Source organism: Dendrobates tinctorius, unplaced genomic scaffold (assembly GCF_039654945.1).
Source record: "Dendrobates tinctorius isolate UK_male_01 unplaced genomic scaffold, ASM3965494v1 ptg000223l, whole genome shotgun sequence".
Classification (NCBI taxonomy): Eukaryota; Metazoa; Chordata; class Amphibia; order Anura; family Dendrobatidae; genus Dendrobates; species Dendrobates tinctorius.
Genome location: NW_027361890.1, coordinates 3,933,290 through 3,954,967, shown reverse-complemented (window position 1 = coordinate 3,954,967; position 21,678 = coordinate 3,933,290). Strand labels below are relative to the sequence as shown.

The window sequence follows — 21,678 nt, the reverse complement described above, 5'->3', positions numbered from 1 at the left end:
TGTAGCATGCATGTAGTATGTATGTAGCATGCATGTAGTATATATGTAGTATGTATGTAGTATGTATGTGGTATGTATGTAGCATGTAGTATGTATGTAGCATGCATGTAGTATGTATGTAGCATGCATGTAGTATGTATGTAGCATGCATGTAGTATGTATGTAGCATGCATGTAGTATGCATGTAGCATGCATGTAGCATGTATGTAGTATGTATGTAGTATGTATGTAGTATGTAGCATGTATGTAGTATGTATGTGGTATGTATGTAGCATGTAGTATGTATGTAGCATGCATGTAGTATATATGTAGTATGTAGTATGTATGTGGTATGTATGTAGCATGCAGTATGTATGTAGCATGTATGTAGTATGTATGTAGTATATATGTAGTATGTATGTAGCATGTAGTATGTATGTAGCATGCATGTAGTATGTATGTAGTATGTATGTAGCATGCAGTATGTATGTAGCATGTATGTAGTATGTATGTAGCATGTAGTATGTATGTAGCATGCATGTAGTATGTATGTAGTATTTTTTTTTTTTTTTTTTTTTAACATTTAACACATTAGCCGGATGATGGGACTACTACTGTCCCATCATTGGCTAATGTGTCAATCACTGTCATGGTAGCAGGCATCGCCCGATGGGACTTGTAGTCCCATCGGACGATGCCTGCACAGACCCCCGAAGCCTGCACAGACCACCGGCAGGCCGGCACAGCCCCCCGGCAGGCCGGCACAGCCCCCCGGAGCCTGCACAGACCACCGGCAGGCCGGCACAGCCCCCCGGCAGGCCGGCACAGCCCCCCGGAGCCTGCACAGCCCCCCGGCAGGCCGGCACAGCCCCCCGGCAGGCCGGCACAGACCCCCACAGGGTGCACAGACCACCGGCAGGCCGGCACAGCCCCCCGGCAGGCCGGTACAGACCCCGGGCAGTCCACACAGCCCCCCCGGCAGGCCGGCACAGCCCCCCGGCAGGCCGGCAGAGACCCCCAGAAGGCCCGAAATGACGGCGCATCATGATGCGCACACACCGCGCATCATGATGACGTCAGTCTGTCAATCAACTTTGAACTTCCGATTCCGATGCCGAATTCCGATATTGAAAAAATATCGGAAGTCGGTATCGGAATTCCGATACAGCAAGTATCGGCCGATACCCGATACTTGCGGTATCGGAATGCTCAACACTACTCATATTCCATATTGCCTTTAACCAATACAGGGTCAGGAGGTGCTGCCATAGGAACCACTGGCTCAACAAACCTCTTCAACAGTGATTTATGAAATACGTTATGAATCTTGAACGTAACTGGAAGAGCCAATCGAAAATAAACAGGATCAAGAATCTCCAAAATTTTATAAGGTCCAATAAATCTTGGCTTAAATTTTGGAGATGCAACCTTCATAGGAATATTCTTAGACGACAACCAAACCATATCACCCACTTTAAACCGGGGACCAATGGTCCTACATCGGTTGGAAAATTGCTGGGCCTTTTCCTGAGAGAGTGACAACTTATCCACTACTTGGTCCCATATGTGCTGCATTCTCTCAACCACAGTATCCACACCTGGGCAGGACGAAGATTCCACTTGCCCTGAAGAGAATCGAGGATGAAACCCAAAGTTACAGAAAAAGGGTGACATCAAAGTGGCAGAACTAGCTCTATTGTTCAGCGCGAATTCGGCCAAGGGCAAAAATGAAACCCAATCATCCTGATCAGCAGATATAAAACTTCTTAAATAAGACTCCAAGGTCTGGTTTGTTCTCTCAGTCTGCCCATTAGTGTGCGGATGAAACGCGGAGGAGAAGGATAACTGAATTCCCAGATTGGAACAAAAGGCTTTCCAAAATCTGGAAACAAACTGGACTCCTCTATCCGACACAATGTTCTCAGGAATCCCATGGAACCGAACCACTTGTTGTAAAAACAAGGGCACCAACTCAGCGGAAGAAGGCAACTTTGGGAGTGGTACAAGATGCACCATCTTCGAAAATCTATCACAAATCACCCAAATCACAGTCATTCTCTGAGAGACAGGAAGATCAGAAATAAAATCCATTGAGATATGGGTCCATGGTCTCTTGGGCAACGGCAGAGGCATCAGCAACCCACTAGAACGAGAACAGGATTTAGACCGAGAACAAGTCCCACAGGACTGCACAAAATTCCTGACATCATGAGATAAGGCGGGCCACCAAAAAGACCGACTCACCAAATCTCTGGTACCAAAAATACCTGGATGACCAGCCAATATGGAGCAATGAACTTCAGACATCACTTTCTTCCTCCACTGGTCAGGAACATACAATTTTCCCATAGGACAATGCTCAGGTTTATCCTCCTGAAATTCCTCCAGGGTGCGTCTCAAATCGGGCAAAATGGCAAAAAGAACTACCCCCTCACCTAGGATGGTAGTAGGCTCGGTCACATTAAGAGAATCAGCAAAGAAACTCCTAGAAAGAGCGTCTGCCTTAACATTCTTAGTGCCCGGAAGAAAAGAGACCACAAAATTAAAACGCGTGAAAAACAAGGCCCATGTAGCCTGTCTAGGATTCAAGCGTTTGGCCGACTCCAGATAAATCAAATTCTTGTGATCAGTGAGGACCACAACTTGATGTCTAGCTCCCTCCAAACAATGTCTCCACTCCTAAAATGCCCACTTCATGGCCAACAATTCCCGATTCCCCACGTCATAATTGCGTTCAGATGGGGAGAACGTACGAGAAAAGAAGGCACAAGGATTCATCTTAGAAGTCACAGGGTCTTTTTGGGACAAAACAGCTCCTGCACCAATCTCAGAAGCATCTACCTTCACCTGAAATGGACGTGAGACATCAGGTTGCCGTAAAACTGGAGCTGAAGTAAATCTCCGCTTAAGCTCTTGAAATGCTGAGACAGCCTCAGGAGACCAATTCAGCACATCGGCGCCCTTCTTGGTCAGATCAGTCAGTGGTTTGACAATACCAGAAAAATTACCTATAAATTTACGATAGAAATTAGCAAAACCCAAAATCTTCTGGAGAGCCTTCAAAGAAGTAGGCTGAACCCAATCACAAATGGCCTGTACCTTGGCCGGGTCCATTTCAATAGTCGACGGAGACAAGATAAATCCCAAAAATGATATCCTCTGTACACCAAAGAGGCATTTCGATCCCTTAACAAACAGGGAATTCTCCCTCAAAATCCGGAACACAGTCCGAACATGTTCTACATGAGAATCCCAATCACTGGAAAAGATCAGAATATCATCCAAATAGATGATCAAAAACTTATCCACAAAGTCCCGGAAAATATAATTCATGAAGGATTGGAAGACAGAAGGGGCATTAGTGAGCCCAAAAGGCATCACCAGGTACTCAAAATGTCCCTCCGGAGTATTAAACGCCATCTTCCATTCATCCCCGTGCTTGATGCAAATAAGATTATACGCCCCCCTGAGGTCAAGCTTAGTAAACCAGCAGGCACTCTTAACTCTGGAGAATAAATCAGACATCAGAGGTAACGGGTGCTGATATTTAACCGTCATCTTGTTAAGGGAACGATAATCAATACACGGTTTTAATGAACCATCTTTCTTGGCCACAAAAAAGCCCAGCACCTAAAGGTGACGAGGATGGTCTAATATGACCCTTCTCCAAATACTCCTTAATATAGGATCGCATAGCATCATGTTCGGGTACTGAGAAGTTGAAAAGCCGACCCTTGGGAAATTTACTCCCAGGCATCAACTCAATTGCACAGTCATAACTCCTATGAGGGGGCAAAGATGCAGACTTACTCTCACTAAAAACATCAGAAAAATCGGTCAGATAATCAGGAATATCATGAGACTGAGGAGAGGTGGAGAAAACAGGAGTGTCTCTAAGAACACACTGACAGCCACAACTCACCACAGACCCAGATTTCCAATCCAAAACTGGATTATGAGCCTGCAACCAGGGAAAGCCCAGAACAATAGTATCATGCAAATTATGCAGCACCAGAAATTTACAATTTTCTTGGTGGTCTGGGGCAACTCGCATTATCACCTGGGTCAAAAACTGAGGTTTATTCTCCACCAAAGGAGTAGCATCAATACCCCTCAAAGGAATAGGAGTGCACAGAGGCGTCATGGACAAACCACAACGTTTAGCAAAGTCCAAATCCATCAGATTCAATGCTGCTCCAGAATCCACAAAAGCTTTAGTGGAAAACGTGGATAAAGAGCAGATCAGAGTAATTGCCAAAAGAAACTTAGATTGTACACCACCTACAGCAAATGTGTGTGCAAAACGTTTCTCTCGTTTAGGGCAGACAGAAATAGTATGAGAGGCGTCTCCACAGAAAAAACACAGCTTATTATGCCTTCTAAACTCCTGACGTTGCGCCCTAGACAAAACCCCATCACATTGCATAGGTTTAGACATTTGTTCAAAAGGTGGCAGCGCCTCCCATGTAGTTTTACGTTCATATAAACACTGATCAACGTGAATGGCTAATGACATAGAATTATCCAGACCAGAGGGAACAGGAAATCCCACCATAACATCTTTTACGGTCTCTGACAAACCCTTCCGAAAGAGAGCTGCCAATGCACTATCATTCCATGTAGTAAGGACCGCCCACTTTCGGAATTTACGACAGTACAACTCTGCAGAATCCTGACCCTGGCTTAATGCCAACAGGATTCTTTCAGCTTGATCAACAGCATTAGGTTCATCATACAACAACCCCAAGGCTTGAAAAAATGCATCCACATTAGTCAAAATTGGATTTTCAGGTGTCAGAGAAAAAGCCCAATCCTGGGGATCGCCGCGCAGCAAGGAGATGACAATTTTAACCTGCTGCACAGAGCTCCCCGATGAATTAGGCTTCAAGGCAAGAAATAATTTGCAATTATTCTTAAAATTCAGAAATTTAGACCGATCCCCAGAAAACACATCAGGAGTAGGAATCTTAGGTTCAGCAGCATGTGACTGAATGAGGTAGGTGGAAATTCCCTGCACTTCAGCAGCAAGTTGCTCCACACGATCAGACAATTGCTTAATCTCCATTAGAAAAAAAAAATCCTCCTACGGCCCCAGAAAAAAAAAAAAAGGAAAAAATATGTAAAAAAAAAAAATTCTGACCCTTTTTTTTTCTTTTTCTTTTAAACAATTTTTCCCTGCTTTTGAGTACCCTAGAATCTGCGGTATGGCTGGTGATTCTGTTATGAATGGGTCACCGAGGAGGAACAACAAAAGCTAAGTCCCAGAAAACCAGAGAGGTTGGTAACTATGCAGATTGCAGATCCCTGATCTTAACCACACAACTAACAGTAGCAGTGGAGCGTTCCTATGTTGATCTAGACACCTCAGAGGACTACATAAGCCTAAAGCCAGAAAAGGGAAAACTAACTGCCCCAGAGCAGACCCCAAAGGAATAGATAGCCCCCACACATGTATTGACGGTGAAACAAGATGAAAACAATAGGTGGCACTAGAGTTCTAGTCCTCTTCCTCTCTTCATAACAGAAGGGGTTTCATAATAAGTCAGTCACCAGAATCATACATCTGTCACCATTCACACATAGCAGTATAGTCTATACTAGCACATGGCAGAACGGCCATGCGCGCTTTTTATAGCAGCCGGGACCTTCCGGAAGCTTCCAGATCTCCGAGATGGACCAATGAGATCTGGAGCAGGACCTGAGCACATGACTCCCGATCTCCAATGGGAAACCGTCTCATGAGCATGCTCAGTAGGAGGACAGAGGGACTTAGCCCCTGGAGAGATTTGCTGCAAGGTAATCTCCTCTGCGGTAGATAAAGAGCAAGAGACCGCAGAATGTAAGGGTCTGGATTCCTGCAGAGCAGACGCAGGAACCTGACTCCTAACATTGAAGTATTGCCCCTTCCTCCACACTGACTGCTAATGATGAGAGCTAAAAGCCATCAGTTAAAGGGAACCTGTCACCACATTGGACCTATCTCAGCTATCAATATAGGAAAACAGGTTATAGACTGCGGTAAACAGTCCTCCCTGTGTGTGACATATCAGCTGAGTTGTTGCGAAGAAATAATCTTTTATCACTTTATATAAGTGACCTCTTCCAGGCTCAGGTGCCTGGAGATAACTCTGCTTCCAGAGATTATTTTAAAGGAGGCACTCCCAATGTGAGACAAGTAACCACCACAGAACAAGAGAAATTAAACTTGTCTTCTTACAAAAACATTTTGCTTGTGTCTGCTCTGCTGTATTGCAACAATATTGCAGCCCTGTCTGCCTGTGAACTGGAAGCTGAGAGGAACCTGCAAATGTGTCAGTTATCAAAAGAGCACAGAAAAGTTTTCATGTCATATTTTATTCCTGCTGCTCCCCTAAGTAGGTCATTGTTTTTCTTTTTTAAATCCATTATGTGGTTCCAGTGATATCGGCCTCTTCATTTAGTGCTAATTTTTGCATTCTTTACAAAGTGGGCAGTGCTCACAGAGTAATAATGCAGAGCAGCCTAAAGACATATCTCCACAGAATCCTGTTAGTTATGGCCCTTGGGTAAAGACCATAAGGTACAATTCGCACGTCAGTATTTTGTCAGTATTTTGCACCATTGTTTGTATGCAAAAGCATGGAGTGAAACTTACAAAGAAAAACTTTAATTGAAAGATTGATACCTATTCTGTGTTTTGAAGAGACTCCTTGTTTTGGCATACAAATACTGATCAAAAAATACTGATGTGTGATTGAGGCCCAAAAATTTGCAACATATTTATGAAAACGTCTGGTGGATTTAAAAAAAAGTAAAAAAAATAAATGGAATACCCTAGGGAGCAGCAAGAATGAAATTAAAGCAAAAGCTGGACACCTTTGATCTTGGTCTTTTTTCAGTAATGGTCAAAAAGGAAGTCACGTTTCTTATTTTTTTCACAGTATTAGAAGGTCTTCTATAACTAAAATAGCATATTTCTACCTATCAATGTGTGATTAGTGAGGGTCTAATTAATTATTGATACTGCCACCAATTGTGGCAATGCAAAGAGTGCTGAGAAATAGAATGAGGCCAAGCATCAATACCAGCTGCATGGTTTTGGGTAAAATATGTAGAGGTCCTTTACACTGGGAATCACTGAAGCCACTTTAGTCTGCTGATTAGAAAGAACCCCTGGACCGGATGGATCCTCACCAATCTAATATTGATTACTTATGTGAAGCCCTCTGAAATGTTGTATTTGAATATCTTCAATGCTGGCCATAACTATTGCCATATACCAAGGCACTCAAAACTATTTCTGAATACAATATATGGTATGAAATGAATACATAGTGTCATTGCTACATTGAAGAGCTGTTGTACTTTTACGATTTCTTTCAGCCTACGAATTATAGACCTTACACTTCCACAAATATCTTTGCACCTTTTACCTGGTATTGGAGTTCATCTGCACCTATACACAAAAGTGGCAATCAATGGTAATAGGTAAGAAAATACATTTAAATTAAATGTGTGATGGTTTTTATTTTGACTGGATATGGGGTCTGGGATTTAGGAGCCACCAAAAGACCCTGGGTGGTACAGTTCGCTCCCATACATGTGTCTGTGTCATAGAGGTCTAATAACAGACAGCTGGGTTAGCTAAGCAGAGTGTGTTGTGTTGGAGCTGGAGAAAGATTATTCATGGTGGACAGTCTATGTTAGAGACTGAGAAGTGGCTATAACTGCAAGTTGGTAAGACTGTTTGATTTCCTTTACCTTATCCAGAGGCCTTATTTGTTATTGCTTTGTGCTGAAGAAAGACTGCATTCATTTTGGAGCTGTAAAGTTTATGAAGGGGAATAAACTTTAGTTTTTTTGGACATTAAAACTGTCACGATTCCTTCGCTCAGTGAGTGACTGTTTTGCTGCTCTATGGAATCTGGGTCATGCTGAGTTGTTGGTATTTTAATTGACAGCTCGGCCATCCAATCTTGTGATGGGCATGCTGAGCTGTCAGAACCTTGATTGAGAGCTCAGCAGTCCAATCTGTGACCAGGAGGTGCTGGACTTTTCTTCAGATGTTCTCTGTTCTGGAGATGGCCCAGCTACTTAACTTAGTTGTCTGCCTCTGATCCCTTCGAGATGTAGTTTGTGCTTCCTGTTTACCTGATTCTGTTCTGCTGAGTTCTCATCTTCTGCTGCTTGCCTACCCTTTGGACCATGTTATGACTATCCCTTTGTCTTATCCTTTTGCTTTAATCCACTATCTCCTGGGAGATTGACCCTAGACCATGACCATATTTCCTCCCTTGTCTTTCTCCATGGTTTTCTATGTGCGCTCTTAGTAGTGACCCTGCAACGTCTGAATTCTCTGCCTCACAGTTTGTAAGCTTTACAGAAATCTATGCACTAGCAGATAAAATCTTATTTAAGGTGAGCTTTATGATCAGGTTGCAGCCTCAAAAAATGTTGCTTCAGACATATTTCTCAGAGCAGGGTATATACAGTAAAAGTAAAGTATTTAACACAAGCACCATACTCATAAAAAAAAGTCCCGCCCGTCAAGTTCATCCCAACAGCGCTATTCAGTGGAGGAGGCATATGCTTTCCTTGCCTCCAACACTGATAGCGAGTGAGAGGATCCCACATTTCTTTACTTTTCAGATTCCTCCTTCTCATCTTCCATCTTCCTCCTCGGGTCCTGCGAAACTGCCACGCAGATATCCCCGGACAGAACATGAGGCAGTGCCCACCATTCCAGAAGATGAACCAGTGCACCCCATTGCGGACCTCGTATGGACCTCGCCCCCTGAAAATTACGAGCCTCTGATTTCTGATTTTGTGGCAGAATCAAGAATCAAGTTTGACAGTACCTCACAGAAATAGACATTTTTCAAAGTCTTTTTTCTGAGGATTTTGTTAACCTCATGGTGGACCAAACTAATTTATATGCTCATCAATTTTTGGCACAAAACCCTGGTTCATCATTTTCTAACTGTTCTCATGTAGAAATGATGCAGTTTAGGGGCCTAGTCCTTCACATGGAGATTCTGAAGAAGCCAGAACTTCGGCAATGTTGGAGTGTTGATGTTTTATACAACACTCCAGTGTTCCGAATGGTCATGGCCTGGACACATTTTGAGGCCATCCACAAATTCCTGCATTATACCAATAGTGCACAGTGTCCTCCATGAGATGACCCCAACTTTGACCGTCTGTTCAAAGTTCGGCCGGTCATCGAACATTTCAACAAAAAAGTTTGCTGAAGTGTACGTGCCCCAAAGGGACATCTGCGTGGTTGAGTCCCTAGTTCATTTAAAGGGAAGGCTCAGATTCCGTCAGTACCTGCCCAGCAAGAGGGCCAGGTATTGAATTAAACTTTATAAGCTGTGTGAGGAACAGACACCAGGATAGAAACCCCTGAATGTCCCCCTGTCCTGGGAGTGAGTGGAAAAATTGTGTGGGATTTGGTGTACCCACTGCTGGATAAAGGTAATCACCTCCACACAGATAGCTTTTAACCAGCATCTCACTCTATAAATCCCTCTCTGCGCGAGGTACTGTAGCCTGCAATACTGTCCGCAAAAATCAGAGAGGCCTCCCGAAAATGCTACTTGGGCAGATGCTCAGAAGGGGTAACAACAGAGTCCAATATAGCGACCACCTGGTGGTCAAGTACAAAGGCAAGAGGGATGTCCTTCTCTTGACCACCATACACGGTGATGGCAGCGCCCTCAGCACTGTAAAAGGTACCACTGCACAGGTTAGCAAACCGACCTGTGTACTGGGGTGCAACAAAAATATGGGGGCATTGATCTCTCTGATTAAATCCTCCAATCATACAGTGCTTTGAGAAAGCCCAATGTGTGGTACAAAAATCTCACCGTGCACATCGTACAAATGGCAATGCTCAATGCTTTCCTGCTGTCACGATGTGGAAGCCTCACAGATACGTTATACCTTCAATTCCAGGAGGTAGTGGTTAAGGCCCTAATATTTGGCACTCAGGAAGGAGCGGGCCCCAGTACTTCTGGAACTGAAGGTGCTCATATTATACCAGGTCAGCATTTCCCAGGGGCGGTCCTGCCAACTGATAAAAAAGGTAAGCCGCAAAAAAGATGCCGAGTGTGCTACAAAAGGGGAATACGAAAGGAAACCATTAATCAATGAGAAACCTGCCCCGAAAAACCTGGCATGTGTATGAAACATTACTTCAAACTGTACCACACCTCCATGCACTACTAATTTACTTAAATTTACATTGCCGGAAACAGTAGATTAGTTCCAAAAAGGGGGCACATCTGGATAAGTTCCTTAGGGGTCTAGTTTCCAAAAAGTTGGCACTTGTTGGGCATTGCCACTGTTTAGGAACATCTAGATAAGTTAATTGGGGGTCTAGTTTCCAAAAAGGGGGCACTTGTTGTGCATTACCACTGTTTAAGCACATCTAGATAAGTTCCTGGGGGTCTAGTTTGCCAAAAGGGGGCACTTGTGGGTTTTTTTTTACTGTTTACATCAGGGGCTCTGCAAATAGAACATGACGCCCGCAGACCATTCCATCAAAGTCTGCATTCCAAAATGTCACTACTTCCCTTCTGATCCCCGACATGTGCCCAAACAGTATTTGTTCCCACATATGGGGTGTCATCGTACTCAGGACAAATTGGGCAACAACTTTTGTGGTCCAATTTCTCCTGTTACCCTTGGGAAAATTAAAAATTGGGGACTAAAATATCATTTTTGTGGGAAAAAATAGGACTTTTTATTTTCATGACCGGGCGTTATAAACTTTAGTGAAACACTTGGGGGTTCAAAGTTTGCACCACACATCTAGATAAGTTCCTTGGGGGTCCAGTTTCCAAAAAGGGGGCACTTGTGGAATTTTTTACTGTTTAGGCACATCAGGGGCTCTACAAATGGAACATGATGCCCGGAGACCATTCCATCAAAGCCTGCATTCCAAAACATCACAACTTCCATTCTGAGCTCCAACATGTGCTCAAACAATAGTTTTCTCCCACATATAGCTTATCAGCGTACTCAGGACAAACTGGACAACAACTTTTGGGGTCTAATTTTTCTTGTTACCCTTGGGAAAATTAAAAATAGGGGACTAAAAGATCATTTTTGTGGAAAAAAATGTTTTTTTTCACGCCAGGGCATTATAAACTTTAGTGAAACACTTGGGTGTTAAAAATTCTCACTACACATCTAGATAAGTTCCTTGGGGGGTCTAGTTTCCAAAATGGGGTCACTTGTTTCCACTGTTTAGGCACATCAGGGGCTATCCAAATGGGACATGGCGTCCGATCTCAATTCCAGCCAATTTTGGCTTGAAAAAGTCAAATGGCGCTCCTTCCCTTCCAAGCTCTGCCGTGTGCCCAAACAGTGGTTCCCCCCATAAATGAGGTATCAGCGTCCTCAGGACAAATTGCACAACAACTTTTGGGGTCCAATTTCTCCTGTTACCCTTGATAAAATAAAAAAATGTGGACTAAATTCATGATTGTGGAAAAAATAGGATTTTTTATTTTCATGCCCGGGCGTTATAAACTTTAGTGAAACACTTGGGGGGGTCAAAGTGCTCAACACACATCTAGATAAGTTCCTTTGGGGGTCTAGTTTCCAAAATGGGGTCACTAGTGGGGGGTTTCCACTGTTTAGGTACATCAGAGGCTCTCCAAATGTGACATGGCGTGCGATCTCAGTTCCAGCCAATTTTGGTTTGAAAAAGTCAAATGGCACTCCTTCGCTTCCGAGCCCTGCCGTGCACTCAAACAGTGGTTTTCCACCACATATGGGGTATCAGTAGAGATGAGCGACTTTGTCTTTTATCGGGTCAAGTCGAGTTTCACGAAACCCGACTTTCGCAATAGTCGGGTCGAACAAAATCGGCCAATTATCGTGAAAAGTTGAAGGCCGACTGAAACACGAAACCCAATGTAAGTCAATGGGGAAGAAAAGTCTGCAGTGAGTGGAGGACAGGAAACACACCTAGAGTGCCCATTTTAATGCCAAAAACATCAGTTCTTATTCCTCAAGCTTGTCAACCTTAATTTACTTTATAATAATAGTTAGGCATTGAAAACTGGGGGTTATTTGGCTAAAGTTGTGGGGGGGTAGTGCTGGCTCCAGATTTTCGTGGGCCTAGGGCCAAAGAGTGTCACTGGGCTCCTTTAACACATTACACAATTCATGATCCTTTTATACAGCAGAGAAATAGTGGTACAGTACAATTAAAAATGCTTCAATTCTTACATCACATGACTTATATCCGTTTTAAATTCTCCAATAGCTCCAAAAGCAGACACTATATTCCTCCATACAGTATTATGGCCACCGCATAGTGCGCTATACAGAGTAATGAGGCCCGTATATTTCTCCATACAGAATCATTGGTCCCATATAATGTTCGATACAGTATATGATGAGCTCCACATAATGCTACAGTATAAGTTGTTCACCATGAATGAAGCTCCACTGTCTTATGGGCCCAAATAATGCTCCATATATAATGGGCCCCATTTCTAATGCTCCAGTGTATAATAGGCCCTGTAAATGCTGCTCCAGTGACTGATGTCCACCTTTGGAATGCTCCAGTGTATGGTGGGCCCCAGATATCATTCTCCAGAGTATCATGCTCCACACAAATTGCTCCCAACCTTTAATACAATTAAATAAGTCTCCTCGCTAGGGAATCCCTGTACTAGTCTGGACTCCTCGTCATCCCCATCTTCCATCTCTCTGCACTTGGACTGTTTAGGCAGAGGGCGTACAGACGTGATGTCATCACGCTCTTTGACCAGAATGTCACTGTCAGGAAAAGTGTTTGGTTTCTGGGGGCAGTACGGTTGCAAAGCTGAACCTTAAATGAATGTCCAGAAGGGCACCACCAGGAGTGGAGCCTGCGGCTTAATTGGACTCAACACGGGCAACCTCAACCATGCCATCCACAAAAAAGCTGCACAGATTGCAAGCTTAATTCCGTTAACGAACGAGACACAGGCATGCCCCCGCGGTCCGCGTCCAGCTTACTAGAGGGACACGCGAGGCTCTGGCACTCGAGATCGGCGGATAACAGGTCTGTCATGCCCTTACATGTCTGGGGCTGTACGCGTGCTACAATGAAAGGACCAGCGTGTATCACTTACAGGTGCGGATAACACGCTGAACCCCGTTAGTGATGCGGATCTGGGATTACAATTCTTCCCCGCAAACAAGCATTTCCCAGTAAGTGCAGGTCAACTGTAATTCCGGAATTAGGCCTAAACGGCATTCCAGAAAGAATGTGAAAGAATTAAGTGTCCAAACCACAGGTGCTGTAGCTTGCTTAACAGCTGGGCTCCTCTGCTGAGTAGCACACAGTTCTTACATAAACAGGCTGCATAGCTTGGTTCACGGGTGGCCAACTCTGCTGAGTAGCATACACAGTTACTATGCCCAAAGTATTAAGTGGTATAAATGCAGTCAAAAACTGGTTCTTTCATAAACAGGCAGCATAGCTCGGTTCACGGGTTGACTCCTCTTCTGAGTAGCAGACACAGTTACTAGGCCCAAAAAGATTTTCAGGACAATATGCGGTAAAAAATTATTAGAAACACACATGGTGTAGCTCCTTCACAGGTGTACAACACGGCTGGCTACCAGACACCACTACTATGCCCTAAAACTGTCTATTATCATTGAAAACCATTATTAATGTGAAAAAAAGATACGCTTTTGTTTAACGAACCGTTCTCGAACGGAAACTCAAACAGCCGAATTTTAATCAAAGTGTTGTAGTTTGACGAACGGATCTAACACCACCCAAAACAGCTAGAATTTGAACTTGGCCAACAGTTCCACTCAACACCACTCATCTTTAATCAGGAGGCAGACTCAGACGGTCTCAGGCACAGTATGGATTCGACAAGATTGCAGAAAGTTGAGAAAGGGTACAGTATCACCGGATAAAAGGTATATATAGCATAGTTTAAACATTTAAAATCTCCGTTTTTATTTCCGGAGTCCGACAAAGACACTCACAGCCTCAGTATGGATTAGACAACAATCTAAAAAGTAGAAAAAAGGAAATGTTTTTGAAGCGTACACCAGTATACACTGTTGGGGTATTTTTAAATCTTCATATATATTTCTGTCTCAGTAAAACAGTCCAGACTCTCCGCAAAAGGAAAGGAGATGGATAAAAGTACAGACATAAAGTCGAGTGATTGCAGAAATTTAGGAATTACTAATCAGGGGAAAAAGTCCCGGGAGAATTCTCAGAGGCGATGCTGACCCTCAATTACTTTGTGTGTGGAGACAGAGAAAACAGGGAGAGATGTAGACATGGTCCTCACTGCCTATCATGATCTGTCAGGTAACTTTGGAGTGCAAAAGACAGAAGCCACAGGCTGTAGGCGATTCTATTGGATTGGCATGAGAGGGCACATTTAAAAATGTGGGCAGGAATGTCACACGTCTGTGAGTAGGAAAACTGTAAAAGCTGATGATAAACCACCACTGCATCCCATTGTGAGTCGACGTCCATAAGAAATGGAACCATTGATCATCTGAAGCTAGAGCCCGGCCAGCAGGACAGGGCATAGCTATGTCTTAACCATCATCTATCAGTTCACCAAATTTGTAGTGGCAGTCCCAGGGAAGGATTTGACAGCCCAGACTACACAGTGGAGGAGCAGGGAGAGGTAAATATTGTAAATGCTGGGGCCCTGCCCAAGCAAGGGGGGCCCACTCGTTGGCGTCGGTACTGGCACTGGGCCCCTCATAGTACGCCGGTGTGTCTGACGGCGGGTGTGCACCCCCACCGTCAGAGACACTTGATTGCACTATGAGCGACCCTGTGCCAGTGCCGGCGCCCAAGAGTCGGCCCACCCACCTGTCCAGGGCAATGGCACTCGCATGGTTGCGAGCGCTAGGTGGTGACCCCGGCCATGGGGGGGGAGAGGCAGCCCAGTTAGGGAGGTTTAAAAAATGGCATATGTTGATGTTGGACATTCAGCAGCTGCAAATGGAGGAACTGGAGAAGTCCGAGGAAGAGGAGCGCAAAAGCGAGCCATTTTTCTGGCAACCTATGTGTCATCAGGGGAAGGTGGGACCAAATCCTTTGAAACCCATGCATGGTTCATTTTAATGAAGGTTAGATCATCAACATTTTGGGTCGACAGACGGGTCCTTTTTTCTGTCAGGATTGAGCCAGCAGCACTGAAGACTCTTTCCGATAGCACACTAGCAGCAGGGCAAGCGAGCTCCTGTAAGGCACATTGTGCCAATTCAGGCCAGGCACCTAGTTTAGAGGCCCAATAGTCAAAGGGGAATGACCTGTGAGGGAGAACATCGATATGGGATGAGAAGTAGTTTGTAACCATAGTTGACAACTGCTGTCTCTTGTCACTTTCAATCGATGCAGTATTATGAAAAATCAGTCAACAATATGGTCATGAAGCCCCTGTCTCCAACGCCACTTCTGATGTGTGCACCACGAACACCTCTTCCATGTTGCCCCCTATGGCTCGTTGGAGAACCAACACCGCTGCTGTGTGCTGGGAATGCCTCAAACAAACGGTTTACCAGAGTTGCTTATTTGTTAGCCAATATTAGTTCAAGGTTCTCCTGTGGCATGATGTTTTGGAATTTGCCTTTATAGCGTGGATCCAGGATGCTGGCCAACCAGTAGTCGTCATCGTTCATCATTTTGGCAATGCGGGGGTCCCTTTTTAGGATCTGCAAGGCATAATCTGACATGTGGGCCAATGTTCCATGTGTCAATGATGCACTGCGAGTGCTGGGTGGAGGAGTACTTTCTGGCAAATCCACATCCCTCCAGTCACGCACAAACCCTGTACCAGACCTTGCCACGCCAACATTTTCTCTTGCCCCATGAGAAGCATCCTCCTCCCCAAATAACAATACCCATCATCATCCTCCTCCTCCTCTTCTTCCTCCACCTCATCCAGGAGAGGTCCCGGAGCAGACAATGGCTGACTGTCATCAAGGCTTCCCTCCTCCTCTTCCTCATCCTCCTCGGCTGCAGACGCCTACTCCTTAATGTGCGTCAAAGTTTACATGAGCAGACGCATAAGTGGGATGCTCAATCTTATGATGGCGTCGTCTGCACTTACCAGTCATGTGCATTCCTCAAAACACTGAAGGACTTTACAGAGGTCTTTCAGCTTCGACCACTGCACACCCGACAACTCCATGTCTGCCCTCAAAGTGCCTGGTCGTGTATCCTCCCACAAATGCATTACAGCCTGCCTCTGATCACACAGGCTCTCAACCATGTGCAGGATGGAGTTCCACCTTGTTGCAACGTCGATAATTAGGCGGTGCTTGGGAAGTTGGAGCAATCGCTGCAGCTTCTGCATACGACTGGAGTGTACGGGCGACCGGCGGATGTGCGAGCACAGTCTTCGGACCTTCTGGAGCAGGCCTGTTAACTCAGGATATTTATAGAGGAAGCACTGCACCACCAGGTTCAAGGTGTGATCCAGGCAAGGTATGTGTCAGAGTTTGGAAAGGGCTAATGGCTGCCACAAAATTCCGGCCGTTATCACTAACTACCTTGCCTGCCTCAAGATGTAGACTGCCCAGCCATGACTCAGTTTGTCACTGCAAGTAGTCGGCCAGTACCTCCGCGGTATGTCTGTTGCCCAAAGACATCATCTTCAACACAGCCTGCTGACGCTTACCACTAGCTGTTCGATAGTGGGAAACCGAGTGTGCAACACTGGCAGCTGCGGATGGAGTGCTCGTGCGACTGCGCTCTCAGGACGAACTTTCGCTTCTGGAGGAGGAGGAGGGTCGAACACCTACAGCCAACTGTTTCCTATACCATGGGCTAGGCAGCACTCTCCCACTGCCGCTGTCCCCTGTGGACCCTGCATCCACCACATTAACCCAGTGCGCAGTGATGGACACGTAATGGCCCTGGCCATACCTACTGGACCATGCATCTGTTGTGAGGTGCACCTTTCCACTCACTGATTGCTTGAGTGCATGGACAATGCGGTCTTTCACATGAAGGTGGAGAGCTGAGATGGCTTTGCGAGAAAAGAAGTGCCGACTGGGTAGGTCATAGCGTGGTACTGTGTAGGCCATGAATTCGCAGAAAGCTTCGCTTTCAACCAACCGGTAGGGCATCATCTCTAACGAGATTAGTTTGGCAATGTGGGCGTTCAAACCCAGTATACGTGGATGAAAGGATGAGTACTTTCTTGTCCTACTCATAGTCTCTGGTAGGGTGAGCTGGACTTGAGAGGTTCATATGTTGGAATTAGCAGTGGACATGGCGGACTGAGAGAGGGTTGAAGATGGTGATGGAGTTGGTGTTCTTTCTGATTGCCTAGATTCAGTCTTTCGTAGCAATAACATTGTGATTCCCTGACTGCTTTGGCCTTGCGACGACACCTCAACATTTGCTGCTGGTGTTGTGCTAACCGGTGGGCTTACAGTGGGGGAAATGATGTAGCGTTGCTGACTACCTTTATTGGGAGCAGTTGCACATGTGGTATGTGAGGTTTGGTAGTCCATCCACGCTTGCAAGTGCATGGTGGTTAAATGTCTAAGCATGCAACTGGTATTCAAATTTCTCAGATTTTTCCCTCGGCTAAAGGCTTTTGCACACTTCTTACAGATAACCTTTGCCTGATCATTAGGATTTTGTTCAAAAAAGTACCACACTGCACTCTTCCTACTATGGAAGACATTTTGAGGCCTTGCACGCTGTGCCAATTTGACCATCTGGCCTAGCTGTCCTGCAACTCTTTTGGTTTTTGTAACCCGTTTTTGGACTGCTCCGGGCCTGCCAGATAACAGCTGTTGCGATGTCGATGCCTGCTGCGGATGCTCCTCCTCCTCTTCTGAGCTATTGGCAGCGGCACCCTCTTCCCCTGATGGATGCCAATCTGGGTCATCAACTGGGTAATCCATCACCTCCTCTTCAATGTCATGTGCACCTTCTTCTGTGTCACCATGTAAGGTGGTATAGTATGCGGGAAGGGACACCTGAGTTTCATCAGGGTCAGATTCTGGCTCAGTACACTGCGAGGACAATGTAGTGCTCTGAGTGAATGTACCAGCAGATAAATCTAGCAGTGGCTGTGCATCAGTGCACTCCATGTCAGATTCTTCTTGGACTGGGTAATTCACGATTTGACTTGATAACCCAGGCATGGTATGAGAAAAGAGCTCCATGGAGTAATCTGTAGTGTGGCCTGCCACATCCTTTACTTTTGGTAGGGGTGAAGGGCACAAGGAAAGGTGTGATTCCTGACCAGGAGCCTCCAATGACGACTCAGTGCTTTTATTTTTTGAAAGTTCAGAAGAGGAGGCGATAGAGCTGGAGGCTGTGTCAGCAATGTAAGCCAAAACTTGTTCCTGAAGCTCCGGCTTTAAAAGTGGTTTACCTACTCCCAGAAAAGGGAGCCTTCGAGGCCTTGTGGAGCCAGACGATGACGCAGGCTCAACACCTCCTGCAATAGGTGCTATTGTGCTTTTGCCACTACCAGCAGATCCACCACCACCACCAACACCATCATTACCAGCTGGCAACCCCCGCCCACTTCCACGTCCTCTTCCAACACATTTCCTCATTTTTGGGAAAATGTACCCAAAATACCACCAGCAATATGGTACTGTAAAACAAGCTACAAGGTGTATATAGCATTGGAGAGAATTTGAATCTCCCTACAGACTTGAGGACACTGAACTAATATCTCAGGCCCAGTGTAGATTACACCTCAATATAACAGGCTGAAATTGGATGGTGTAAAAAATGTCTATATAGGACTGGGGAGAATTTGAATCTCCCTAAAGACTTGAGGACACTGAACTGTTATCTCAGGCCCAGTGTAGATTACACCTCAATATAACAGGCTGAAATTGGATGGTGTATAAAATGTCTATATAGGACTGGGGAGAATTTGATTCTCCCTAGAGATATTAGCAAGCTGACAATGATGCTCTCAGTCCAAGCATGGCAGCAGGCAGCCTAATAAGCAGGACTGCTGAACACAAAAGTGTGGAAAAATGAACGCTTGGTAACTGGGCAAAAAAGAGGATGAAAAGTATTTTTGCTTTTAAAAAAGCAGTTTGCACAGTAGTGTGAAAACAGATATGCAGCTATCAGGGAGCTTTATAAGGCAGCCTAATAACCAACAGAGCTGATGCACCAAAATATAGCCTCCCCTTGTACTGCACACTAACTGGTGTGTTGTACAGGCAAAATCGCTAGCAGCAGAAGCAGTTTTTGTATCTTCTTCCCTGCCTAACGCTCTCCCTACAGAATCAGCAGCAGCTCTCCCTATTCTGAGATCAGCAGAAGTAAGATGGTGGTAGGCATGCACGCCCTTTTATAGCCCCTGTGATGCCACACAAAGCAAGCCAATCACTTGCATGCCCTTCTCAAAGATGGTGATGACCGCTGCCTATGTCATCGCATTGCCCACAGTGTATGTCCTCCATCATTGGCTGAAAAAGGGCGATGGAAGCATCTTTTGAAACGCAACTTTGGCGCTCAGGTCGTCGACCTCGTGGCCAACCTCACGCTATGGTCGGGTTTCGTTTCATGAAACCCGACTTTTGCGAAAGTCGGCGACTTTTGAAATTGACCGTCCCGTTTCGCTCAACTCTAGGTATCAGCATACTCAGGAGAAATTGTCCTTTGTCTCCTTTTAACCTTGTGAAAATAAAAATATTGTTGCTAAAAAATCAATTTTGTGACTAAAAAGTTAAATGTTCATTTTTTTCCTCCCACGTTGCTTCTGCTCCTGTGAATCACCTGAACGGTTAATGAGTTTCTTGAATGTGGTTTTTGTCAGCATGAGGGGTGCAGTTTTTAGAATGGTGTCACTTTTGGGTATTTTATGCTATATAGACCCCTCAAAGTGACTTCAAATGTGAGGTGGTCCCTAAAAAAATGGTTTTGTAAATTTTGCTGTAAAAATGAGAAATCGCTGGTCAACTTTCAACTGTTATAACTTCGTGACAAAAAAATTTGTTTCCAAATTTGTGCTCATTTGAAGTAGACATGTGGGAAATGTTACTTATTACCTATTTTGTGTGACATATTTCTCTGTTTTAACCCCTTTCTGAGATCAGACGTACTATCCGTCCATGGGACCCGGGCCCCTATGCCCATGGACGGGATAGTACGTCTAGCGCGATCAGCTGCCACAGATCATCTATCACAGATGATGTGTCATCCCTTCGACTAATCACCCACTTATTTGCATAACCTCTTCCATATTAAATAGACACATTTGAGGATATTCATTAAATAAAAAGAAAACAAAAGAAAGGAGCGTGTGGGAAGCAGAAGAAAGAATGGGATAAAGATATGGGGCTGCTTCATAGGACATGTGGACGTTGTCAGGTTTACTTTAATTAAATATTTGGAAATTTAATTCCTCCATGTCCTGTGCATAATATTACACAGTGACAGAGATTCTCTTAAAGCGGTATTTTGGTAAAAACAAGTTGTCACCAATCCCTGTATCCTATCCCGACTGCTGCAACCTGTACTGATCAACAGAATGTGGATAGAAGGTAAGTGAAAACTTAATAATAATAATAATAATAATAATAATAATAAATTTTATTTCTATAGCGCCGACATATTCCGCAGCACTTTACATTTCAGAGGGGACTTGTACAGACAATAGACATTACAGTATAACAATAATCACATAGATCATAACAGATACCAAGAGGAATGAGGGCCCTGCTCGCAAGCTTACAGTCTATGAGGAAAAAAAAAGTGGGTGGTAACAGTTGCCCTGATTGTATGGACCAACCATAATGTTAAGTGTGTAAAAGTACAGACGCAGAGGGCTAATGGATGCATAAAGCATGTGGGAACATAATGCGGGGAACCTGGTTATGGTAAAAACTTTTGGCTGTACCACAAAGGGATAGATTAGGTTAATGTGTGGAGGCGATAGGCCAGTCTGAATAAATGCGTTTTCAGGGCACGTTTAAAATTGTGGGGATTGGGGATTAATCGTATTGACCTGGGAAGTGCATTCCAAAGAATTGGCGCAGCACCGTGTACAGTCTTGGAGACGGGAGTGGGAGGTTCTGATTATTGAGTACGCTAACCTCAGGTCATCAGCAGAACGGAGAGTGCGGGTAGGATGGTATACTGAAACAAGGGAGGAGATGTAGGGTGGTGCTGAGCCATGAAGAGCTTTGTGGGTGAGGGTAATAAGTTTGTACTGGATTCTGGAGTGGATGGGTAGCCAGTGTAATGACTGGCACAAGGTAGAGGCATCGGTGTAACGATTGGCGAGGAATATGATCCTGGCAGCAGCATTCAAGACAGATTGGAGGGGGGAGAGTTTGGTAAGAGGGAGACCGATTAGAAGGGAGTTACAATAGTCGAAACGAGAAAGAATAAGAGAAACAGTAAGAGTTTTTGCGGAGTCAAAAGTAAGAAAAGGTCTAATTCTAGAAATGTTTTTGAGGTGCAGATAACAAGAGCGAGCCAGTGATCGTATGTGGGGGACAAAGGAAAGCTCGGAGTCAAGTATGACTCCAAGACAGCGGGCATGTTGCTGGGGAGTAATAGTAGAACCACACACGGAAATGGCAATATCGGGTATAGGTACATTAGTAGAGGGAGGAAACACAAGGAGTTCAGTCTTTGACAGGTTCAGTTTCAGATATAGTGAGGACATGATGTTAGACACAGCGTTTAGACAATCGCCGGTGTTTTCTAGAAAGGCTGGCGTGATG

The 21,678-nt window shown here is 44.8% G+C and overlaps 1 protein-coding gene across 1 annotated transcript in view; it reads left to right on the top strand.

Annotated features, from left to right (window-relative positions):
• LOC141059049 (BPI fold-containing family B member 4-like) overlaps positions 1-21,678 on the top strand; it is a 97,813-nt gene that overhangs the window by 16,164 nt on the left and 59,971 nt on the right. Inside the window, exon 3 of the mRNA XM_073555258.1 lies at positions 7,342-7,446. Within this exon, the coding sequence (XP_073411359.1) occupies positions 7,342-7,446 (105 nt within the window). The remainder of the gene's footprint in view (positions 1-7,341; positions 7,447-21,678) is intronic.